At 42.9% G+C, this 26,850-nt stretch overlaps 1 protein-coding gene across 16 annotated transcripts in view; it reads right to left on the reverse strand.

The window, feature by feature from the left end:
- Positions 1-5,524: 5,524 nt before the first annotated feature.
- LOC141735583 (amyloid-beta A4 precursor protein-binding family A member 1-like) overlaps positions 5,525-26,850 on the reverse strand; it is a 98,964-nt gene continuing 77,638 nt past the window's right edge. For 10 of the 16 annotated variants that reach the window (XM_074568603.1, XM_074568602.1, XM_074568609.1 and 7 more), the window contains 5 exons: positions 12,399-12,578; positions 11,413-11,625; positions 8,669-8,788; positions 7,892-8,032; positions 5,525-6,617 (listed from right to left, as the gene is read on the reverse strand). In XM_074568603.1, coding sequence (XP_074424704.1) covers positions 6,546-6,617; positions 7,892-8,032; positions 8,669-8,788; positions 11,413-11,625; positions 12,399-12,578 — 726 coding nt within the window. In that variant the 3' untranslated portion in view covers positions 5,525-6,545. The other 6 variants (XM_074568614.1, XM_074568613.1, XM_074568612.1 and 3 more) reach the window with 4 other exon arrangements.

Raw genomic sequence — 26,850 nt, forward strand, 5'->3', positions numbered from 1 at the left:
TACAGAGTTCTCTTGACCTCCCATTCCCATTTTCCACCTGCGTACCTGAACCCTGGATGAACACATCGCTATGAGCTTGGGGAGCTCAGTGACATGCCCATCTGTAGGGACATGTGATGGGGTGGATGTGCCACATCTCAAGCGAGGCTTTTTTTCCTGAGCTGTTTGATTGCATTTGGATTTCTGAAACAAAGCCGCATATCCCCTGCTGACAGAGAGAGACACTCCTCACTTGGCAGACTTTTTGGCAATTAATCGTAGATGTGGTCAGAAACAACCCACTGGTGTTTCTCCTTACAGGGGAGTTGCATCTTCTGGTGCTAATTCTGAAGATGTTCTCAGTGACAGAGGACACCTGCAGACAGACTGAGCTGAAAGGAGAGGGGAGCTACTTTACCCCGAGATAAGAGTGAATTTCTTGGCTGCGTAGCTCTGATGTGGGAACCAGCAGTGATTTATGGGCTGCTGAGACTGTCCAAATTTGTGTTAGTTCAGAGAGTTCCAGCAACTGGTGTTCCTCCTCCTATAGGAGGAAACACACAGGTAATTAATTACTCCAAGTTCTTGCAGGCACCTGCAGTAGCTTTGTCATTGCATAAATTGGTTGATAAGGAGAATTAGCTTCCAGGTGAAAGTGAAAACTCTGACTAATTCCTCTGAGTTAATTGATAACTGAAGTAATCCACCTGGAACTAACTGGTAGCTGGCTTCCTGTGGTTATTAGATGATTTTCATCAAAAAAATAAAGAATCTCCATTAAAAAATTGGACAGACTTTTTGAGTCCATCCCTCTGGCCAAAACCAGAACAGGTAGTACGTAAAGCCATGCTTCAGCTCTGCCCCAAACGGTCTCATGATGACTGAAATGAGTAAAAAGGTTTCCTCGTATCCTGCATATTTAACTTTTTCCCTTATGCAGTATGGTATGATGTCCACTGCTTTCGCAATGGAAAATCTAAGAGGGTTTTGATCTACAATGCATCTTTGAAGAGTGCTTGGAAGTTCAGAACATTTCCTAATATCAAAGTATGTTTTTCTTCCCACCAGATTTTTAAACACAAATCAGTGTTGATACACACTGACCTCACTTTAAATTCATTCAAAAATGAATGATTTACGTTCTGCAGAAGCACAAAGGTTTGATCTTTTTGCTTGCACAAAGTGACTGGGAAGAAGGTGAAACAGGATGACACTAATTTTAGATGTTGCATTTTTTCAAAATCAGAGCATCATTCACATTTGACAGTAATAAACTAAAACCATCTTTGTTTCAGCCTTTAAAAAAAGCTAGAACAAGTGTAGTCGGTGGTAATCCCATGGGAAGAAAATACAACTCTTTCCAGATTTGTTAGGTTTAAAGATATAAATCATCCATCCAGCACAGGACTGTGAGGGGTGAACACACAGCTCTGAATCTGACAACATATTTCCCCTGTCCTTATTAGTGAACATCAGATGAATATGTCAGTATGAGCATGCATTCTCCAAAATCTCCAACATACCTTTATTTTGAAAAATAGCATCTTTTGACCTGCCCTCCCTGGCAGGAAAACTCATCAAGACAACGACTATATTAACGTCACGTGGCTTTGGTGAGCAGTCCCCAGAATTGTTCCTGGGATGAGCAGATCAAGTGTCCTGTGTATTTTTGGTGAATAATGGTCAGCAGAACCAAGGTGTCAGCATGAGTAGCAACGAGATTCAACCCAAGATGAGAGAAACCTGAATTGAGGTGTCTCTGTGTGTGTGCTAAACACCTGAGCTCCCACCAGAGTCATCTGAAATATGATTGATGCAGGTGATCTGAGATACTGTTCTAAGAGATGGAGCCCAAAGTCATGGATTAAATGAACTCAACAGAGGGATGGCCCATAGACTAAGGGAACGATATCTGTGTGTATGTGTGTGTGAATATATATATATATCAAAGACAGGGAGAAGTGGTGGTGATTCATTGGAAAGTGTAAGATCTGGGCATGATGTAGATGTTATAGAATAAGGGGTGGATAATATCCTGGTTCCAGTGAGGATAGGATTAATCTTCACAGGAGGGAGGATGGGACACAGGAGGGTACTGCCAGGTTGGTATTTGATACCATGTGATGCCATGCCTGGTATGTAGCTGGGAGAGGTAGCTGCAGGGGCCTTGCCTTGTGGCTTCAGGTTCCAGTTGGTGAGTGGCTGTACATTAATTGTGCTTTGTATATTCCTCTATCAGTATTATTGTCATTTTTCTCTTTCCTTTGTTGTTCTGTTAAGCTGCCTTTATCTTCTGATTCTCCCCCTGCAGTGGAGGGGTGAGCGAGTGACTGTGTGGTTCTCTGTTGCTAGCTGAGGCTAAATTATGACAATAGCCAATTCCTTATCCATCTAACAGTCCATCCATCAAACCAATATCTTGCTAGTGTAGCAACAAGAATGTTGTGGGGATCAGTGTCAAAGGCCTTACAGAACTCCAGGTAAATGACATCTGTAGCTCTTCCCTTGTCCTCTGATGCAGTCACCCCATCATAGAAAGCTACTAGATTAGTGATTAGTAATAGGAAAGAAGCTGTTTGTACTGGGTCTATATGGGACTGAGTTAACTTTCTTCATAGCAGCCTGTATGGTGCTATGCTTTGCATTTGTGGCTAAACCAGTGTTGATAACGCAGCAGTATTTTGGCTATTGTTGATCAATGCTTGTACAGAATCAAGGTTTTCTCTCTTTTTCTCCCCCCCCGCTCCTAGCAGGTAGACCGGGAGTGAGCAAGAGATGGGGAGGGAACACAGCTGGGACAGCTGACCCAAACTGACCAAAAGGCTATTCCATACCATAGGATGTCATGCTCAGCAATAAAATCTCAGGGAAGAAGGGACATTTGTGGTTAGAGCATTTGTCTTCCCGAGCAATTGTTACATGTACTGAGGCCCTGCTTTCCAGGAAGTGGCTGGACATCTGCCTGCTGAAGGGAAGTAGTGAATGAATTCCTCTATTTGCTTTGCTTGCATGTGCAGCTCTTGCTTTCCCTATTAAATTGTTATTATCTCAATCCCTGAGTCTTCTTGACTTCCTTCTGTTTTCTCCCTATCCCGCAGGAGTGGGGAATGAGCGAGAGCCTGGGTGGGTGTTTTGCTGCTGGCCGGGGTCAACTCACCACACTGTTTTATAAGTGGAAAAACACGTTTAAAGTTAGACAGTGAAATAACACTTCTGCCATATGCATTGTGTATTTAGTGAATGTATTTATGGAAAGATCCACATATGGCAAGAATTATAAATGAAAGCTGGGACATAACCTTAGCTAAGTAATTGATATAATTTAGGAGCAGTTGTGTCACTGACTACTCTAAAACAATGCTGTTTTAAATACATAGTTAATATTATGTGTTTGATTCTGCAGATGCACGTATACATTACTGCAAATAAATGACAGAAGAGAAATTTGGACACCTTCTTAGCATACGTTCATTCCGTTTTGGCAAGCCACTTCCTAAATTATTATCAGCAAACTCTCAGCCTTGTCTGAAGTATTTTTGTTCTGTATTTTATTGTTGTAATTCTTATAGACACTACTGCTCTGCTAAATAAAGGAATGTAGCACAGTAAACAGATCACAACAAAATAGATAGCAACTCCCCCTCAACCCAAACTCCCCCCCCCCGAAACCATTGCAGCTCCATTACAGAGAAAGGGTCAAAGACATGTGACAAAAAACATCAGAGGAATTACATTCAGATGTGCAGACTCACATTCTAGGCTCATTTATATATATATAAAGAGAGAGATCACCAAGTTCAGTGTTTACAAAGAACAATATTGTTACAAATACAATACTATACTTTTCCCAATACTTTATAATAATTCCTATTCAACCTTTTTACAGAACAATAATACAAGAGAGTCTAGGCACTGCACAAAATATGTACAAGAGATCTCATGCACATTGCCATCTTCAGAAGCTGATCTCATTTAGAAAATTAATGAAACAACACACAAAAAAACCCAAATTTGGAAATTCCAACCAAATGTCAAATCAAAACAAGATTCAAAACAAGTGGGGAACTTGCTAATAAAAAGGATTTTTCATTCTTTATGTAAACATTGAAGCATTAATAAAAATGTATGAAATAGTGAAGAAGGAATGTAAAATGGCAGTTCATTCTGTTGAATTCATGGAGAATTCACACATCTAATCTAATAAACTACTGCACTACTGTACTGTACTATTCCTTTTGAGCTCATTTTTCTTGCAACTATCTTTACTTTTGCAAACTGAAATGGTGGGATTGTTTACAAGACTTATCAGGAGTGCACACTGTAAACTTCCCAGTGTAGAAATCTTATACGCATATTAAAATTAATTGGAACAATGAAGATTCTTTACTAGGCTCCAATCCTACAAGCATTCGCATGCTTAGTTTTAAGCATCTGTTCACCATGAAGTCAGTGGGTTAGGTACTCAGGTGCTTAGAACTAGGTATAAGCTTGATTGCAGGAAAACAGCCTTGTTTTTAATGATTCAATTTTTTGCGTGCTTAGGTTTTCTTCATCTCCTGCTGAAGTCAATGGGAAGACTCCTCAACATGAGTTGGACAGAACCACAAAAACAACATGTGAAGTTGAGGGTGTAAAACACACCAGTAATCAGAAGTGTGATTGTCTTCAAGACTGTTGGGTTTCCTCAGGCAACTTATGGAAAGGCTTCACTGTATATAACCTATTAAATAGTATGTGGTTATATACCATATTTAGATAGATTACTATATTTATAAGAAGTTATGAAAAATTTCAAATTATCTCCATAAGCCAGATGTCTACAATTAAAAACTCTAATCACAAGTCATTCACAATTTATTTACATCAGTCTGATAGCAGAGGTAAATACTAACCTGGAATACTAACACCGTTTGCTTTCAAAATCTTCTATTTCAGAGATCAAGATTAAATTATGCAACAAGAACTGCAATAAATCAAGTCATTGTACGCTACTTTCAAACTAAAATGCATTCACTTACTACAATAGCTTATGCTCAGTTCCATTATCTCCCTTACTGCCCATTGAAATATAAAGCTTATTTTCTCTCTCTCTGTTCAGCTCATGTATGTCCGTGGTTTCTGAAAGGCAAAATAAACCTCTGACCACAGATGGAAACCAAGTTCTCAGATAAAAACAGTTTTCATGGGTCTCATCAACAGAAGTGTACATGTGTACACACACATCCATGAAATCTCTGGAATAAAGTCCAGGTATCATTACTAGTTTCCAAACACAATGCACTGCACGGTCCATTCCACAGTAATTGAGAAACTAATGGCTATAAGCATCACACCATTTTCAAACAAAAAGGATGGGCTTTTTTTTTTCCCCCATACATGTTCCAGTCTTGTTTTTAATCACACTGAGCCTTATGTCATAATAAGACACCAGAGAAATTGTTGCTTTGAGAAAATTTGAGGCATAAGTCTGGCCTAAATATATGGTTCAAATTCAGTGTAAACAGCAGTATGCAGTATGGACAGAATGTAGCTACACAAAATGGAATGTTTTCTTCTTGAGTAAAAAGAGCCATCAGCTACTTTATTCTTTTACTGTTTTTCCCCTTTGTTCCTGATATAAGTTATAGACCAATCAAATCCTGCATTTCATGCATCTATACATTTCTTCTTCATACAAATCCATATAGTACTTACACATCCTCTGTCATATGAAAAAACAAATCACAAATTAACTTATATAACAAAATAAATAATTTTTTTCCCACCTTACCTTTACTTCTCCCATTTATCTATGTCTAAAGAAAAATGTCAACAATACTAGACATCTTTCAACAAAAAATACTTTTAAACTGGCTCAGTGTAACAAAATTACTTAGAACAGTGCGCAGACCTATTATTTTCAAGATTCATAAATATCAAGCACAATTTAAAAATGTCAGTATACACAAGCACACAGTTGTGTGCACCAAATCTGTAATTAAGAGCTTAGAATGTATAGCTTCTCAGCAGAGCCCCTCAATATTACTCTTGCTGGATATTTAGAGATCACTCCCCTCCTCCCTCATTTAACCTCTGAAATGGGCATATAAAAGACACATTGCATTTGAAAAATAAGTATTTTAAAAATTAGAAACCTGGGGGGACCTAACTGCAAAATAATCACATCTCCTGAATTATTTGCTGAAACATGTCAAAATTGCATTGTCTGTACCAACTCATGTAGCACCTTTTGGCGTGAAGAACAGAAATTAAAGGGTGTGCATTTGAACAATGGGGTTTATGACAGCATCAGTTACTCATTCTTGATAGGCATGTAAGTCGTCTTTTTGTGAATCTTACCAAGGACACTGCTGCTGCTATTTACTCTGTGTGTGGAATTGCATAAAGCTTTACTTGTATAGAGATGCAACCAAAAAGTCTCATGGCTATATTTTCCCTCCCCCTCTATACACAGCAAATGTTGGGAAGAGAGAAATGTATCTGCAGACACAAATGTAGTACTAGAAACAGAAGCAGTAATGAAGAAAACTATCCTTCATGCATGTTGTGAAGGTGAGGTGTCAGCCTTAGATATAAACTGGTTGTTCTTGCGCAGTCAACAGTCTGTACATAGCAGCTGGCATGGTCTTCATATGAATCTACAAGGTAATACAACATGTTAATCAATACTCCTATTAGGCATGCTACCAAAAACATGAGTGTCCATAGACATCCAGAGGGACCTGGACAGGCTTGAGAGGTGGGCCCATGCCAACCTCATGAAGTTCAACCAGGCCAAGTGCAAGGTCCTGCACCTGGGTCATGGCAATCCCAAGCACAAACACAGGCTGGGCAGAGAATGGATTGAGAACAGCCCTGCAGAGAAGGACTTGGGGGTGTTGGTGGACGAGAAGCTCAACATGAGCCAGCAATGCACGCTCACAGCCCAGAAGTCCAACTGCATCCTGGGCTGCATCAAGAGAAGCGTGGCCAGCAGGTCGAGGGAGGTGATTCTGTCCCTCTGCTCTGCTCTTGTGAGACCCCACCTGGAGTACTGTGTCCAACTTTGGACTCCTCAGCACAGGAAGGACATGGACCTGTTGGAATGGGTCCAGAGGAGGGCCACGAAGATGATCAGAGGGCTGGAGCAACCCTCCTATGAAGACAGGCTGAGAGAGTTGGGGATGTTCAGCCTGGAGAGGGGAAGGCTCCAGGCAGACCTTATAAGCAGCCTTCCAGTACCTAAAGGAGGACTACAGGAGAGATGGGGAGGGACTCTTTATGAGGGAGTGGAGTGATAGGACGAGGGGTAATGGCTTCAAACTGAAAGAGGGTAGATTTAGATTGGATATCAGGAAGAAATTCTTTATTGTGAGGGTGGTGAGGCACTGGAACAGGTTGCCCAGGGAAGTTGTGGATGCCCCTTCCCTGGAGGTGTTCAAGACCAGGCTGGATGGGATTTTGAGCAGCCTGGTCTAGTGGGAGGTGTCCCTGCCTAGGGCAGGGGGGTTGGAACAAGATGATCTTTAAGGTCCCTTCCAACCCAAACTGTTCTATGATTCTATGATTCTGTGATAGCCTAGGGAGCACTAGGGAAGAAACTAGCTGAGGTAACATAGGAGAGAAGCGAAAGGGAAAGACTGAGAATTCATATCCACTGGGGAAAAAGGTTTCTCTAAGCTGTTGAGTATCTATCAACCATCTCAATTTTATCTGAAGTTGTGGGCGCTTCAATAATAAGAAAAACCTTGGTGGATCTCACTCTCACTTCTAGTATTAGAATATAGTATATACTATATATATATATAGTATATACTATATATTAGAATATAGTATATATAGAATATAGTAAATATGTTTGAACAGTAACAACCCAAAAGAGGCAATGATGATGAAATATGCAATACTGTCTAGGCACACTGTTTGCTCCTACCTCACCAACAGCATTTGAGAGAATGTGAACAATTTTCTCGTGAGATGTTGCTACAACACTCTGCCCATTGATTTCAATGATACGATGGCCAACTCGTACTCCTCCTCGCTCTGCTATACCTCCTCTCATAAGGCTACAGATCTGGAAGGGAAAGGACAAAATTATCACAGTTTTGATATGGAACAGAGGCTTTTGACCACAAATGATAATTCAGTATTTAAATACATGTGTTTGCAACAAAGTCTAAAATGTAGTGGATCACTGATAAAAAGTAATATTTATTAGCAATCGAGTACTACACATTCTCTTCCAAAAGCAAAAGAAAACATCCACCAAAAGCTATCTGTATTATACTTGTTACTTCATGGTTTGAAAATTTAAGAGTGTATGAAGAACCATAGTTTACAAAAAGTTCAAAGTGCATAAGCCTTGCATTAAGAGAGAATCAAAGACAGACTCTTTCTTTTGAGACCGTATACAATGGTGTGGTCAGAGACACAAATGATACAGACTGAAAGCAGCCTTCTCCATACACTTTTGTTTAACCTAAACCAGCCTTTTTGCTCCTCTGGTTCTGATGCTATGAAATAAAGTTTATTTTCCTACTTTTAACTGGGGAAAAATTCAGATGAATAACTTCGACCAGTTCAGCTTTTATATCTTAGACTTAAAATGTGTACTGAGCCCCTGCTGCAGTGAGGGAAAAAATACAATTCAGCACATATGTAAACTTTAACATATGTAAAAGCATCACCAGAAGATCTGGAAGCTACTTACAATCCCATTCTGTACACTGAAGCCTAACTGGTATCTGAGGTCAGGTCTCCTGATCAAGACTGTGGTTACCGGAGGACATCTAACTACATTCAGTTTAACTTGGGCTTGATTTTTCAAACCCTGCAAAAAATAACCATCACCATGAAAAATGCTGACAAACATGGGGTGAAAAAATTTAACATGAGCACTAGGAAAAACAATGCTTAGAATGTTAATATGGGAATAGCCCTGAATAAGCAGTTCTTTGAATGTATCATTATGAAACAGGATTCCTGAATACCAGACACAAGCAACAGGATGCTCAGTGAATTGAACAATGCAGTATAAACCTCTTCTTGTCAAGAAGCTGATGTGGTTGTTTTAAGAAATCTAGCTTCCTGTTGGCAATTTCTTCATTTGAGAACAGAAATTATTGTTCTTAAGGAAGCAAAGGAAATAAAAAGCAGGTCTATGCAGTTGACCAGAAAACTGCCAAGCATTCTGTCTGGGAAATGAAATTTAAAATATGCAGCTAAGAATAGATAGTTACACATAAGTGGTTTTCCTGGCGTAGTTATATTAAATTCTGTAATGCAAACGTCAAGTCCATGTATAAGCAATATTCACATTTATGTTACCCCTCCCTTCTAAACTGGATTTATCACATTCACCATTAAATCTTTGCTACCAGAAGAACTAAATGAAGAAGGAAAACCCAAACATAAAAGTGGAGATAAATGTAGAGTCTGACTGTTACACATATTCAAGCGTTCAGAGCTGTGTCTTGCAGATAAAACCAACTCCAATGTTACATTACTTTTTTCCATACAACATATAGAACTGAACACACATTACTCTGAAATGTTGGATTTACACACACTTAATGTTCAATAAACAGAACCCATATGGGAAAGAGATGCTATGTAGAGAGTATGGTAGCTTCAAGCTTCAATCATGTTAACATTTATCAATTTCAATGCCTGCTTTTGAATTTCTTCCATATGAACAAAGTCAAATATGGGTCCCATTGAAAACAATGGGTTGCCTGCCACTGACTTCAACGAGATTAGGATTTCATTCAGAAAAATAACTCCTATTACAGCTAAGGTAATATACTGGTGTCTCTATATGCAGTTTACTGCTGCTGATTTTGTTGAGCTTAACTCTAGACTTGGTACTGACTTGAAACTGACATTCTGCTAGGATGAAAAGTCAATGCTTCTAACTGCCTTCTAATTCCCTGAATCTGTTTCTGATAGTAGTTAGCACAAGATGCTTCAGAAAAAGACATAAGTAGCATAATACAATTAGGGAATAACTATCACATATGGAAAGTTTCTTCCTAGACCTGTCAGTTTGTAAATGGTTTATAGTCAATTAGCAGCAAGGCTTACATCTCTAATTTAAAAATAACCTTATGTGAAGTAATTGCAAGATATTCTCCTCATCTATATAAAATGCTTTTTTTTTTCATAGGAGTCCTTATAGCACACGAAAAGTTTACAATCTTAGGATATTTCTGTAACACTGAAATATATACTTGGGTGACTGATATTTTATTTGGGAGTTCATTTGTGTTATCCAAAAATGTTACATAAAAAGTTCTAGAAGCATGGCTATAAAGACTACCTTCTTAACAGAAAGATAAATGGATAGCAGCCTCATGTATCCATGAAAAAGGAGTATAAAGGCCTCATAAAGGCAGGAGACAGCAAAGCTAGATTTTTTATTGTTTTCATTTTCAGAAAGTACAGAAGATTCTTAATGCATCACAGCAAAAGTCCATCTATATGAGAAAAGTATACATCAGTTTTAGAAATAAAACTGATATGGAACTAAAACCAAGTATGACAAAGCTGATAACATGAAGGATGGTGAGCTTTGTTCCACTGAAGTTGGCACAGAGATATATAAGGGATTTTCCTGTTTCAGGAAAAAATAAAAAAGAGTGATGTTACCAAAGTTTTAATACACTGCATTCACAAGATATCATTTGAATTCACTGAATCCAGAATGGCTGGTCTCAGAGACTTAAATATCTATTACTTGTCAGTGCACGGTGTTTACATTTTCAGAAACCAGAATATCAGATCTTTATAGCAAATTTTTTAGTTCAAGCATTAAGAAAGGAATCCATGGGCAACAAAGACATACTTATTTATTTTGTGAATTACTAAACAAACATTTTTTTACTGCAGAACACCACTACCCAGCAGGGACACAGAAGGATTTCTATAGTCATATATAGTATTACATTGCATGTGTACATGCTACAATATGCAGCAGTTCTGTGGTGATTGACTTTTTCAATAGGTAACCCAGAAGACAATTTAGCTGAATTTGCAACATTCTCAAAGGTTGCATCTTTCCCCCTCCTGAAACACTGATGTTTAAATACACATTCTGTTGTATGTTGCATCTACCCCAGAGACTCTTCATTTCCAGTTGACTTGCCTGCTTTTTGCATTTACATGCTCTCATGTCAATTAAAAGAAAGTTCTTCCAATTAAAAAAAATCCCACCATTTAGCCAAGTTCAAAGAAACAATATACTTTCCAATACACTCAAGTTGCATAGCTCCCTTCTTAGGGCTCAGAAAATATGTAAAACAGAATTTGCCCTCTCCTTTAAGGTCATCAAAAGGAAACTGCTATAAAATGCACAAGATCAGAGTTAACAAACAACAAATAGTTCTATACTTTTTGCTCTCCCACTACTCCAATAAAGGTTTTAAAACATGTAATATCCAGGAATATTCTCTGTACCTTTATAATGCTCTGGCATGTTGAGAGTGGTAAGCCAACCAAACTGGTCCCATTAATTGACATGATCTGGTCCCCTATATTTAGTTTCCCAGACTTCTCTGATGGTCCTCCATGCATCATGTTGGCTATAATAACTGTAGGCAAAATGGATCCCCATCCAGATTCCACAATCACTACACCTAGAATTTCTCCCTTTTGCTTTTCAATGTAAACCTGAATCATAAGAAAGAGAGTTTCAAACAAAATCTTTTTTCTCATCTATGAAACTGATGAACACCCCCCTCTATGTTTCCATATAAACAAACACAGGCTTCTCATTTGCAAAATGCCTTTCTTATTCAAAGGGAAAACACAATAGGGTATATAGTTTAACACAGTTTAAATGCCTTCAACCATCAAATAACATTAAAACTAGAGATTTTTTTAAATTCAAAATCCCGCCCAAATAGAACTCATCTGTTCATATGGCTGGAGGGAGCTGGTACAGAAGAAACCCTGGCATGATGGACTTTGGTGGACAGAACTATATGTCAGGGAGGGATTTAAAGTACTTGTGACTGTGTTTTCGGAAACAATTACCCATGTGTTGCAGTGTTACACTACTTCATCTTTAGTAATAAAACCAGCATCAAATATATAGCCTTTTAAAATCTGGGGCCAACCACTCTTATCAACCTCAGTGCCTCCAAAATTTTTATACTGTCTACTGTATATTCACTTCACTGACATGTAATGTCTCAAATGTGAAAATTTTTTGGTAAAAAGAACACACAGAGTCAGTAAATCATTCAACTATTGATAAATTTAGGGTTCACTGCTTGCTCTTAAAACAGAATTGCCCACAGGATAAACCTACTGGGAAGGACAGAATTTACCTCATTGAGGTTATTTATTGGAAGCACTAATAGCTTTCTAATTGTTGCCAGTACAGGTCTGAACTCAGGATACATGAGCTTAATGGTGTTATGGAAAAAAAGCAGACATACATCTTTGCAGTTTTCAGATTTGGAAAAATGAATCAGGTCATCATTGTACATGTCCTGGGTATTGAGCAAGTCACTATATTCCTTCTGGCTTAGGTCTTCTGGATTGATTCCATTTGCCCTCAGAAATTCCTGGTAGGCCACACTAAATGCTTGACCTATAGACTGTGCAATCAGCTGTGCCTGTAATAATTCCCAAAGAAGAAAAGAACATCAAACATTCCAATGGTTTCATTCACTGACAATTTCTCTGTTATAAACATGCTACAAAATGGTTCATGCCTACAAGTTAAGGAACTGTCATAAATTTTTTAAAAACTGAACCTAAAGAAATAATTAAAAAGCAAAACAGAATGTCAACATATTCATCCACACAGTGAACCCTGCTGAACAAGTAACTACACATAAGAAACACAAGTAAAGTTTTCCTTTCACAGCTAACTACTGCTAACATAAAGGTATACCCATTGCATTACTTGAAACTGAGACTCCAGAGGGAGAACTTGAGCTCTCACCTGTGATAGTTTTCTCTTCTGGCACAAAGGCAAGCCATCAATAAAAAATAAACACACCTTCTAGAAAACACATGACAGCATTTTAAAAGATGATGATGAGGCCTTTAAAAGAAGGCAAAAGTATCTTGGGCTGCATTAAGAGGAGTGCTGACAGCAGGTCGAGGGAGGTGATCCTTCCTCTCTACTCAACACTGGAGTCCTGTGTCCAGTTCTGGGCTCCCCAGTACGAGAGAGACATGGACTGGAGAGACTCCAGAGAAGGGCCACAAAGATGATTCGGGGACTGGAACATCTGACATGTGTGGAGAGGCTGAGAGAGCTGTGACTGTTCATCCTAGAGAAGAGAAGACTCATGAGGGATCTTACAGAAACATATAAATACCTGATGGGAGGGTGTAAAGAAGATGGACCGGGCTCTTTTCAGTGATGCCCAGTGACAGGACAAGAGGCAATGGGGACAAACAGAAACACAGAAAATTACACTTAAACCTAAGAACACACTTTTTTACTGTGAGGGTGTGGTTGAATACCGGAACAGGTTGCCCAGAGAGGTTTTGGAGTCTCCATCCTTGGAGGTATTCAAAACCCAACTGGACATAGTCCTAGGTAAATTGTTCTAGTGGACCTTGCTTGAGCGGGGGGAGGGTTCAACTAGACAGTCTCTAGAGGTGCTGTCCCACCCCAGCTATGCTATGATGCTATGGTATTTCCTACTCTTTCTTCTTGTCCATGCTTTCCTTTAAAATTCTCACAACCGTGTTTGAAGTTACTCTCAGATAAAATATGTAAAGGGTGGAAACAACTGGCCCATTGATCAAATCCAGCCCTTAATGTGACTGGAAGCAGCCCACGATCATAGAATCATTCTGGTTGGAAGGGACCTCAAAGGGTCTCTAGTCCAACTTCCTGTTCAAAGCAATCAGCTATGAGGTCAGACCAGGTTATTCAGGGTTTTTAGTCAGGTATTGAAAAATCTTCAAGGATGGACTATATAACCTCTCTGGACAGCCTGTTCCAATACTTGACTGTCCTCATGATGAAAAAGTTTTTCCTTGTATCCATTCCTTTCTTGTTTCAATGTATGGCCGTTAGCTCTCATACTCCCACCATACACCACTGTGAGGAGCCTGGCTCCATCTTCTTGATCTCCTCATGGATATTGGAAGGCTGCTGTTAGGGCCCCCTGAAGCCTTGTCTTCTCCAGGCTGAACAAGCCCTTGTCCCTCAGCCTCTCCTCATAGGGCAAGTGCTCCAGCCCCCTGACCATCTTGATGGCCTTCTGTTGAACTCACTCCAGTTTGTCAATGCCTTTCTTGTACTGGGAGGAGACTGGGGACCCAAAATTGGATGTGGTATTCTAGAGGTGGTCTAATGAGCGTTGAGCAGAGAGGAAGAATCATTTCCTGCAATTTACTGCTTATGCTCCTTTTAATCCAGCCCAGGACGATGTTGTCTGTCTTTGCTTGCCAGGGCACACTGCTGGCTCATGTTCAGCATTGCTGTCTGCCAAGCCCCCCCAGGGCCTTTTCAGCAGAGCTCCTCTCCAGCTAGTCAGTCCCCAGCCTGCTTTGTTGCCAGGGTTTCTTACTCCCTAGGTGCAAGACTTGTCATTGGTCCTTGCTGAATTTCATGAATGAAGTTCAATGGGCTTCCAGCCCACTCTGCCTAGTCTATATGGCTCTCTCATATGTCTGTAGCTTGCTCTTGGCTGCTCTGCTCCTAAAGCTACTGGATGCTCCATAGCTTTCACTCATTGCTGCATTACTCCCTGTGAGCTGTTCTAGTGACTGGAGAAAAGGGAATATTGCACCCATTTTTAAAAATGGTAGAAAGGAGGGCCCTGGGAACTACCAACCAATCAGCCTCACCTCTGTGCCCAGTAAGATCATGGAACAGATCCTCCTGGAAGTTATGTTGAAACATATGGAAGACAGGGAGGCGATTAGAGACAGCCAACATGGCTTCACCAAGGGCAAATCATGCCTGACTAATCCAGTGGCCTTCTACAATGGAGGGACTGGATCAGTGGACAAGGGAAGACCTACGAATGTCATCTACCTGGACTTCTGTAAGGCTTTGATGCTGTCCCCCACAACATGCTTGCTGCTAAATTGGAGAGATATGGGTTTGATGGATGGACTGTTAGATGAATAAGGAGTTGTCTGGATAGCCATGTCCAAAGAGTTACAGTCAATGGTTCAATGTCCAAGTGGAAACCAGTACTGAGTGGTGTCCCTCAAGGGTCCATATTGGGACCAATACTGTTTGATATCTTCATTAATGACATAGACAGTGGGATCAAGTGTACCCTCAGCAAGTTTGCAGATGACACCAAGCTGAGTGGTGCTGTTGATAAACTAGAGGGAAGGGATGCCATCCAGAGGGACCTGGACAGGCTTGAGGAGTGGACTCGTGAACCTCATGAGGTTCAACAAAGCCAAGCGCAGGGTCCTGCACCTGGGTCAGGGTAATCCCCAGTATCAGTACAGACTGGCTGCTGAACGGATTGAGAGCGGCCCTGCAGAGAAGGACTTGGGGATACTGGTGGGTGAAAAATCGGACATGAGCTGGCAATGTGCGCTTGCAGCCCAGAAAGCCAACCGTATCCTGGGCTGCATCAAAAGAAGTGTGGCTAGCAGGTTGAAGAAGGCGATTCTGCCCCTCTATTCCGCTCTGGTGAGATCCCACCTGGAGTACTGCATCCAGATCTGGGGTCCCCAGCACAAGGCGAACATGGACCTGTTAGAGCGGGTCCCAGAGGAGGGCTATGAAAATGATCAGAGGGGTGGAGCACCTCTCCTATGCTATGAAGACAGGCTGATAGAGTTGGGGTTGTTCAGCCTGAAGAAGAGAAGGCTTTGGGGAGACCTTATTGCAGCCTTTCAATATTTAAAGGGGGCTTATAAAAAAGATGGAGAGAGACTTTTTACCAAGGCCTGTAGTGTCAGGACAGGGGGAAACAGTTTTAAACTGAGAGAGGGTAGATTTAGATTAGATATAAGGAAGAAATGTTTTATGATGAGGGTGGTGAGACACTGGAACAGGTTGCCCATAGAAGTTGTGGATGCCTGTGATGCAAATGGTAATGCAGTCTGACAACATGTTATAAAACATAGCTTTGCTGAGGCAGTAGGAAAGATGAACAACAATGCATCATTACAGAGACTCAGCTGATCACTAATAGCAAACACAGGATCATAAGTGATGCCATGGCTCTGGTGGACTGCCAGGGACACTTGGTGTCCAGGTCATCTGACAGCAACAGCCAATTGTGCAAATGCCTTTTGAATGTAAGAGTTGTGCTGTCCCATGGCTCCACCAATGGTAGTGTGATTTGAGAGAATCATACCTTACGTAAATAATGCGGGTGGCATTCTGCCTATGCTGCCAATGTCAGTCAGGGGGCAGGGTGTCGGCAGTCTGTCTACACTGCTGATATTGGTCAAGGGGCAGGGTGTCAGGAGGCAGAGTGTCAATCATTGAAAGTGTTCAAAGTCAGGTTGGGAGGGGCTTTGAGCAAGCTAATCTACTGAAAGATGTCCCTTCCCATGGCAGGGGGGTTGGACTAGGTGATCTTTAAAGGTCCCTTCCAACCCAAACCATTCTATGATTCTGGCTCCTACCACCTGCTACTGGTGGTAGAGGCGGGGATGGGTAGAAAAACAAAGGCATGTAAAGAGAAAGCTCTGATCTCTGTGCCATGCAAGGCAAGGAAGCAGCTGAAAATAGCAGACTAGCGGAATCCTTTGTTGTGAGGTGATTGAGGTAAACTTGGAATGATATACATATTGTTTACAAGTGGAAAGCAACATGGCATGAGGGCAGAGCTGATGGGAGCAGCGCAGGAACCTGTGTGGAACAGTGCTGTGTATAACCAGAGTGCTGGGTGCAGGAAGCACTGTGGGGTGTAGGGGCACTGGTCACAGTGCAGAATGAAACTGCCCTCTGGTGTGTAGTTCTGGTTAGGGGGGAGGGAAAGAGGATGGGAGGACTCCGTAGCCTACAGTGTGGGGATGTGCTGGGGATGTAGGAACACAGCTAAGCTGTTTTTTCACACGTAGTCCAATTCAGGCCCCAGTAAGGAAAAGGTTCCCAATCCCCCAAAAAAACCTTTTTGTATCTTGTATCTACTCAAGCTAGCTCTAAACCTGTTGATGACAAAAACATGATCTCTGGCACTGAAAAGGTCAACAGCACACAGAGTCTGTACTTCCATTATTTTGCAAACTTTCAAATCAAAACAATTTGATGGCAAGAACAATATGGCAAGAAGATAAGTGCAGTGCAATTCATTAGCTCAGCACGCTATCTGCAAGAGAGGAGATAAATATGGACTTGTACATTCAGGTGCATACACCAAGATGGACATCCAAGAAGAGATCAACTGCCATTTAGACACCCAGCATTTGGCCATGTTTTAGGAGTTGAGCTGTTCTGAATATTCAGTGACAACTATACTTGGAAAATCTGTTGTCATCGCGGTTTTTTTTAAGATAAGGACAGTTCCAAGCAGGGACACATTTTGGCTATCACTCATTTGAAGGCTTAAGACGTATCACAATCAGCTTAATTAGATAAATTCTGCTAGATACCCAGTTGTCCCAGAAGAAGAAAAGATGACAGTGAAATATGAGAGATTTATATATAAAAGAGACTCTACTACTCCATTGGATTTACAAGCTCTTTAGAGTGGAAATCTCTTTGCTGCTAACAGATATATTTCTATCTGAACTCTTTCCGAGTTATATTTTTTCCTACTAATTTGGATTTTTTAGAATGTTTATTTTTTTAACTACTCTATGACTGAGGAATGCTCATGTCCTGAAAATCCTCAGAATATATTCAGACTATTAAGTGATCAATGCTTTTTTTTAGACCTATAGACATGTTGTACTTTCCAAGATAATATTTTCTGGCACAGGAAGGATCGTGTCCGACACAAATATGAAATCATCTGACCAAACCACAGAAAGTAATGACAACAATCGTCTAATGGAAGCACACATTTTGAATAGCCAAGAAAATACTGAGAAATAGATCCAGGAAAGCTCTCATATTCTGAAAGAAAAGAAACCACTGCCTCTGGCATCTGACAATTTGATCTTTGCTTTTTGAACTGGCCAGTGAGAGAGAGTCCAGTAACATACAAAATGTGTGATTTGAAATACAGAAGCAACAGCCTCAAACTAGGCAGTACATCAGGTGATGTGATCACTAGTGATGTGCCCGCCCCCCTCCCCGGAAAGAAAAAACAGCAAACAAAACCCAAAACACCCCAAAACAACAAAATTTCATGAATACCAATACCAATTTCATTAAGGGCATTACAAGAAGAGTGGGTTATATGCTACTTTGCATAAAAATCAATCTTTAAGGTTTTCTGGCAAATTTGGTTTGGTAGAGGACTACCTCTAAAAAGGTAAAGCAAAAACACTGAGAATCCCAGCAGTAGGTTGCATATGTACCTGCAACCATAGAATTTATATGAACATGGTGCCTTCAGAACAGGTTCCCAAATACATAAACCCAGACACTTCTTAAAGGAAACTTTCCCATCTGGAATCCCTTACAAATATTTTTTAAGGCATTTAAGGTATTAGCGAGAAATTAATATTTTCACTTAAATTTTTATTAATTAGTTTAATATACTTTGAATTGTACTGCAAAGTCTTTTTGAAGCTTAAGTGAGGTGCAAGGCACAAGAATCATAGAAGTAGAAATAGGCTATTACCTCACCATCTGTAATTTGGGCAGGATGCCTTAACTGGCATGACTGCTGTACTCTAAGCATTAATTTTCACATGGGAGTGATTCCTCTCCCTCTATAAGAGCCATCTTATGGGCATAAACATGGTGGTCACCATGGAGACATAATATCCTGTTATTTGGAGGGCTGAGCAATAAATGAGATTTGCTGGCTTGTCAATTAGCACTCTGCGAGATCATTTTATTTGGGACTAACCTGATTATAAGACTGACAACTCTATATCAGGCTGGGTGGAGAATGGATTGAGAACAGCCATGAGGAGAAGGACTTGGGGGTGTTGGTGGATGAGAAGCTCAACATGAGCCAGCAATGCACGCTCACAGCCCAGAAGGCCAACCATATCCTGGGCTGCATCAAAAGAAGCATGGCTAGCAGGGCGAGGGAGGTGATTCTGCCCCTCTACTCTGCTCTCGTGAGACCCCACCTGGAGTACTGTGTGCAGATCTGGAGGCCTCAGCACAAGAAGGACATGGACCTGTTGGAGAGGGTCCAGAGGAGGGCCAGGAGTATGATCAGAGGGGTGTAGCACCGCTCCTATGAGGACAGGCTGAGAGAGTTGGGGACCGCGGAGACCAGCTTCAGGGCAGGTAAGACTGCGCTGGGGAAGGGATCTGCAGCGAAAAGGGCCAACAAAAAGCTCTTTTTGGGGCTTTTGGAAGCTGGCAAAAGCCCTCGGCCTGTGCTGAGGGCTGTCAGCTAGTGAGCGGGCTGCTGAGTGAGCCTGGGGGTGGAGCCAGCACCTCCCCCAGTTGATCAAGCCACCAGGTTGTAAGAAGCCTCCGGAAGGGCAGGGACTAGTCCCTGGCCACAGAGTGAGCAACCAGTGCTCACCCCAACTGACCTTCGAGTCACAAGGTGTCACTTGCGTGTAGAGATCCAGCCATGGTTGCTACCCGGTTGAAGGCTGCTGTTAAAAGAACTGTGGGCACCCAGACAGAGGCCCCACGCAAACATATGGGCGTCCAGGCCTCTGGCTGCAGAGAGTGCCGGAGCCTGGCACTTGCGATGGAGGGCAGCAGAGACACCACCTGTGCCAGATGTGAACAGGTAAATGATCTGCTCATTCTGGTGGCTGAGCTAAAGGAAGAAGTGGAGAGGTTGAGGAGTATCAGAGAATGTGAGAGGGAGAGTGACTGGTGGACCCACTCCCTGAGAGAAAGGGAACAGGTTGAGGCCCCACACAAATCAGAGGACCCCCTCCCCTCTCGTCACCAGGCAATAGGAGGGGATCGCAGAGAAGAGGGGGAATGGAAACAGGTCCCTGCTCGGGGAAGCAGGCGAATCCCCTCCCGGCCCCTCCCACCTTCCCAGTTACCCTTGCAGAACAGATATGAAGTCCTGCAGGAGGAACTGGCTGTTGGAGAGGAGGATGATACACCCAGGCCAGAAATGTTAGAAAAACAAAGTCCCCATGGACCCAGCATCACCACTGGCTCCAAAAGGAAAAGCAGACGGGTCATTGTTGTGGGTGACTCTCTACTGAGGGGGGCGGAGGGGCCAATATGCCGTCCTGACCCACTTCACAGGGAAGTCTGCTGCCTCCCTGGGGCATGGGTCAGGGATGTGTTGGACAAACTTCTGGCCCTAGTAAACTCCTCTGACTATTACGCCCTCTTAGTATTTCAGGTGGGTAGTGATGAAGTGGGTAGAAGGGGCCCAAAATCAATTAAAAGAGATTTTAGAGCCTTGGGGCGGCGGCTTAAGGGATCAGGAACGCAAGTTGTGTTCTCCTCTATCCCTTCAGTGGCAATCACGAATGAGGAAATTAACAGGAAGAGGCAACAGGTCAACTCATGGCTCTGGGAATGGTGTTATTAGCAGGGCTTTGGGTTTTTTGATCATAGGCTGCTATACGAGACACCTGACCTGCTGGTGGCAGGTGGGATGCACCTGTCCCAGAAGGGGAAAAGAATTTGGGGGCAGGAGTTAGCAAGGCTCATTGACAGGGCTTTAAACTAGATATGAGGGGGGGAAGGGGAGATAACTGGGCCTGTCAGGAATAAACCCAAGGGAGGCATGCCAGGGCTTGAAGGATGGTTGACTAGCGAGGACTCTCACTCTGCCATTTCATTTGAGAGAAGGGAGAGACATTTAGAAATCATGGAAGCACCTGAGAGGGGTCTGGTAGGAAATGGGGCCCACACTCACAAAAAGGTGTTGGAATCGTTAGCACATCTGAAGTGCATCTATACCAATGCACGCAGTATGCGCAATAAACAGGGGGAGCTTGAAGCCATGATGCACCAGGAAAACTACGACATAGTGGCTATCACAGAAACGTGGTGGGATGCCTCTCACAACTGGAGTGCCACAATCAATGGCTACAAGCTCTTCAAGAGGGACAGACAGGAAAGGAGAGGCGGAGTGGCCCTGTATGTTAGAGAATGCTATGAGAGCTCAGAAATCAAGTATACTGATGATGGGGTGGAGAGTGTTTGGATTAGGTTAAGGGCCGATAAAGCTGATATCGCTGTGGGAGTCTGCTATAGACCTCCCAACCAAAGCAGTGAGGCGGATGAAGCTTTCTATAAGCAGCTGGGGGAAATCTCGCGGTCACTTGCCGTTGTTCTTGTGGGGGACTTTAACCTCCCGGATATCTGCTGGGAATACAACACAGCAGAGAGGGAACAATCCAGGAGGTTCCTGGAATGTGTGGAAGATAACTTCCTCACACAGCTGGTAAGTGAGCCGACGAGGGAAGGTGCCCTCCTGGACCTGCTTCTTGTGAACAGGGAAGAACTTGTGGGGGAAGTAAAGGTTGGTGGCCATCTAGGGCACAGTGATCATGAGATGATCGAATTTCTGATTCTTGGAGAAACAAGGAGAGGGGTTAGTAAAACTGCCACCTTAGACTTCCGGAGGGCAAACTTTGACCTGTTCGGAAGACTGCTGGACAAAATCCCTTGGGAGGCTGCCCTGAAGGATATAGGAGCCCAGGAAGGCTGGACATACTTCAAGAGAGAAGTCTTAAAGGCACAGAAGGAGGCTGTCCCCGTGTGCCGAAAAACAAGTAGGCAGGGAAGGAGACCGGCCTGGCTAAATAGGGACCTTTGGCTGGACCTCAAGAACAAAAGGAGAGTCTATGACCTTTGGAAGAGGGGGCAGGTCTCTCATGAAGACTATAAGGATATAGCGAAGCTATGCAGGGAGAAAATTAGGAGAGCCAAAGTGCAGCTAGAGCTCAACCTAGCTACAGCTGTTAAGGATAACAAAAAATGTTTCTATAAATCCATTAACAACAAAAGGAGGATTAGGGAAAATCTCCCTCCCTTATTGGATGCAGAGGGAAACATAGTCACAAAGGATGAGGAAAAGGCTGAGGTGCTCAACGCCTACTTTGCCTCAGTCTTTAGCAGTGGAACTAGCTGTTCCCTGGGCACCCAGCCTCATGAGCTAGGAGACAGGGAGGGGAAGCTGAACGAGGTCATCACAATTAAAGAGGAAGCGATCAGTGACCTGCTACACTGCTTGGATGCACACAAGTCTATGGGACCGGATGGGTTACATCCAAGAGTGCTGAAAGAGTTGGCAGACGTGCTCGCCAAGCCACTTTCCATTATCTACCTGAAGTCATGGCTAATTGGGGAGGTCCCAATGGACTGGAGGGTAGCAAATGTAGCACCCATCTACAAGAAAGGCAGAAAGGAGGATCCGGGAAACTATAGACCTGTCAGTCTGACCTTGGTAGCAGGGAAGGTCATGGAGCAGATCATCCTGAGTGCCATTACAAGTCATATAATGGACAAGCAGGGGATCAGGCCTAGTCAGCATGGGTTTATGAAAGGCAGGTCCTGCCTGACGAACCTGATCTCCTTCTATGACAAGATGACCCGATTATTGGACGAGGGAAAGGCTGTGGATATTGTCTACCTAGACTTTCGAAAAGCATTTGACACTGTTCCCCATAGAATTCTCATGGAAAAACTGGCTGCTCATGGCCTGGATGAGCATACGATCTGCTGGATCAAGCACTGGCTGGATGGGCGGTCCCAAAGAGTGGTGGGGTTAAATCCAGCTGGCGGCCAGTCACAAGTGGTGTCCCTCAGGGCTCGGTGTTGGGACCATTTCTGTTTAACATCTTTATTGATGACCTTGATAAGGACATAGAGGGTATCATCAGCAAGTTTGCAGATGACACAAAACTAAGCGGGAGTGTTGATCTGCGTGAGGATAGGGAGGCTCTACAGAGAGACTTGGATAGATTGGACCGATGGGCCAATGCTAATGGAATGAGCTTCAACAAGGCCAAGTGCCGGGTCCTGCACTTGGGCCACAACAACCCCATGCATCGCTACAGGCTTGGGGAAGTGTGGCTGGAGAGCTGCCTGGCAGAAAAGGACCTGGGGGTTCTAATTGACAAATGGCTGAACATGAGCCAGCAGTGTGCCCAGGTGGCCAAGAAAGCCAATGCCATCCTGGCTTGTATTAGAAATAGTGTGACCAGCAGAAGGAGGGAGGTGATTGTCCCCCTGTACTCAGCACTGGTGAGGCCACACCTTGAGTATTGTGTCCAGTTCTGGGCACCTCAATACGAGAGAGATATCGAGATGCTGGAGCGAGTGCAGAGGAGGGCAACGAAGCTGGTGAAGGGCCTGGAGAATAAACCACAGAAAGAGCGGTTAGACACTGGAATAGGCTGCCCAGGGAGGTGGTGGAGTCACCATCCATGAATGTGTTTAAGACTCGTTTAGATGTGGTGTTAAGGGATATGGTGTAAGGGAGAACTTTGTAGAGTGGAGTTGATGGTTGGACTCAGTGATCCCAAGGGTCTTTTCCAACCTAAATGATTCTATGATTCTATGTTCAGCGTGGAGAAGAGAAGGCTCCAGGGAGACCTTATAGCGGCCCTCCAGTATCTGAAGGGGGCCTACAAGAATGCTGGAGAGGGACTTTTTACAAGGGCCTGTAGTGATAGGAGGAGGAGTAATGGCTTCAAACTGTAAGAGTGTAGATTTAGATTAGATATTAGGAAGAAATTCTTTCCTGTGAGGGTGGTGAGGCACTGGAACAGGTTGCCCAGGGAAGTTGTGGATGCCCCTTCCCTGGAAGTGTTCAAGGCCAGGCTGGATGGGGCTTTGAGCAGCCTGGTCTAGTGGGAGGTGTCCCTGCCTAGGGCAGGGGGGTTGGAACAAGATGATCTTTAAGGTCCCTTCCAACCTAAACCATTCTATGATTATATGATCTCCCAACTTCATTTTGATGTATTCGTGTATGATTTTTCCCCTTGCTAATTTAGTTTAGTTTTTTTAAAAAATCAAACTACATAAACAAGTTATGTGGATTGATATTTCTTTCTTAAAATATTTGGGTTTTAATTAGTGAGGACAGGACATCAGGTTTGATAACAGACAACTTAGTCTTGTGCACCCACGCTTGGTAAAATGGCCTGGGTAAGAACAGACGATAAGATGCTAATGTGAGTAGGTGTATTGGGTCTGGCTGGGATGGAGTTAACTTTCCCCATAGAAGCCCTCGTAGCACTGTGCTTTGTATTTGTAGCTAGAAAGGTGTTGATAACACACCGGTGTTTTGGATACTGCTGAGCAGTGCTCCCACAGTATCAAGGCTGTCTCTCCAACCCTCCCTGCCCCCAAAGGCCATTAGGCTGGGGGTGGGCAAGAGATTGGGAGGGGACATAGCTGACCCAAACTGACCAAAGGGCTATTCCATACCATATAACGTTATGCTCAGCAATAAAAGCTGAGAGAAAGGAGGAGGAGGGGAGGCATTCATTATTCAGGCATTTGTCTTCCGAAGCAACCACTACACATACACAGCCCTACTTCCCAGGAAGTGGCTGGACATTGCCTGCTGATAGGAAGTAGAGAATAAATTTGCTTTGCTTTGCTTCTGCGTGCGACCTTTGCTTTTCTTCACTAAACTGCCTTTATCTCAACACATGATTTTTTCATCTTTTATTCTCCCTCTGTTCTGACGAGGAGGGAAAGTGAGAGAGTGGGTTGGTGAGCACCTGGCAGTCAGTCAAGGTGAACCCACCACAGTGGGTGAGTGTAATAGTGGGTGTGAATGGGACACCCACAACTGTCTGAGAGGGCATTTGCCCTAAATTGACAACAATGAAGAGGAAGATGACCATCACCTGATTTAAACAGCAACCAAGGAGTTATAAAGAAACTTTGTAATTACAAAGGACACTCTATTGGAATTCCCAACATTATTCCTTGGGCTTTTTTTTGGGAGGGAAATAATTTCAGCTACTCCTTCTGAACTCCATCATCATATCCAAAGGAAACCCAAACAAATGAAAAAAGCCCCAAATACCCCTTTATGGCATATATCACCAATCCTCATGGCAACATTAGGGAATGGAAGCTCCCTATGAAAATAAGTTTCAGTAGGTAAGCCAAGGGTTGGCATGGCATTGCCTGAGGGTGGAAATGCTTGTACACTAATGCACGCAGTATGAGAAACAAACAGGATGAACTGGAAGCATTGGTCATCTCCCAGAGCTACGATATCATTGGTGTCAGTGAAACTTGGTGGAATGAGTCCCACAGTTGGAGTGCTGGGATGGAGGGCTACAGGCTGTTCAGGAGGGGTAGGCAGGGCAGGTGAGGTGGAGGTGTTGCACTATACGTAAGGGAGAGGTTTGACTGTACAGCCCTTACAGTTAGTGATGATGTGGTGGAGAGCCTCTGGGTGAGGATTAGGGGGATGGAAAAGAAAGGAGATGTTGTAGTGGGTGTCTACTATCAATTGCCCAGCCAGGATGTAAGCACTGATGAGTTATTCTATAAGTAATTAGGAGAAATTTCAGAATTGGTAGGCCTTCTCCTTATGGGAGATTTCAACTTCCCAGGCATCATCTGGGAATATCACGTTGCTGTGATGAGCAGGTCCTGGAAATTCTTGAAGTTTGTGGAGGATAACTTCTTGTCACAAGTACTCAGTGAGACAACTTGGAAAGATGCCCTCCTAGACTTGCTATTTGTGAATAGAGAAGGACTCATGGGGGATGTGATGGCAGGTGGCTGTCTTGACCACAGTGATCATGAAACGGTTTAGTTTAGAATTTTCAGTGTAATGACAAAAAAGGAAAGCAGAGTTGCTACCCTGGACTTCAGGAGAATAAACTTTAAGCTGTTTAGGGAGCTATTTAGCAGAGTACCTGGGGAATCTGCTTTTGAGGGCTTAGGAGTTCACAAGTGCTGGCCAGTCTTTAAGAACCACCATTTAGAAGCACAGGAGCAGGCAATTCCACTGTGTCGTAAGTCAAGTAAGCGGAGCAGAAGACCAGCTTGGCTGAACAGGGAACTCCTCTTGGAACTCAGGAGGAAAAATAAATTGCAGGATCTCTGGAAGCAAGGTCAAGCTTCGCAGGAAGATTACAGAGCTGTGGTTCGCATATGCAGGGAAAAGACACAAAAGTCCAAAGCTCATTTAGAGTTGAAACTGGCCAGTGTTGTGTCAGACAATAAGAAAGGCTTTTTAAAGTATGTTAATAGCAAGAGGAGGTCTAAAGAAAACATTGGACTGATACTTGTTGAAGATGGTCACCTGACTAATAGGGATGAAGAAAAGGCAGAGGCATTCAATGCTTTAATAATACTGATAGACCTTGGGCTGCCCAGCCCTCTGAGTTGGAGGACTACGACTGCGGGAACAGTGACTTTCCATTTGTGGACACTGAAATTGTAAGGGACCGGTTGTATCAGCTGAATGTTCATAAGTCCATGGGGCCTGATGGGATTCATCCCAGAGTGCTGAAGGAGTTGGCAGAAGCTACAGCAGGACCCCTCTCAATCAGCTACCAAAGGTCTTGGGAGTCTGGGGAGGTCCCCACTGACTGGAAGCTAGTCAACATTATTCCAATTTACAAGAAGAGAGTGAAGGAAGACCCAGGAAACTACAGACCTATTAGTCTAACCTTAGTACCTGGACAAATTATGGAGAAGATCATACTGGGGGGGGGGGGATAATTTCAGCTACTCCTTCTGAACTCCATCATCATATCAAAAGGAAACCCAAACAAACAAAAAAAAGCCCAAAATGGCATATATCAGCGATCCTTGTGGCAACGCTAGGGAATGGAAGCTCCCTATGAAAACAAACTTCTTTGATGGATGTTCACTCTCACCGATCTTGAACTGGTATATGTAAACTGTGGCAACAGTGTTCTTTTAGAATTTGCCCCTCCCTGTCTCTAGGAAAG

The sequence above is a fragment of the Larus michahellis genome, chromosome W (assembly GCF_964199755.1).
Source record: "Larus michahellis chromosome W, bLarMic1.1, whole genome shotgun sequence".
In the NCBI taxonomy this organism is placed as follows: Eukaryota; Metazoa; Chordata; class Aves; order Charadriiformes; family Laridae; genus Larus; species Larus michahellis.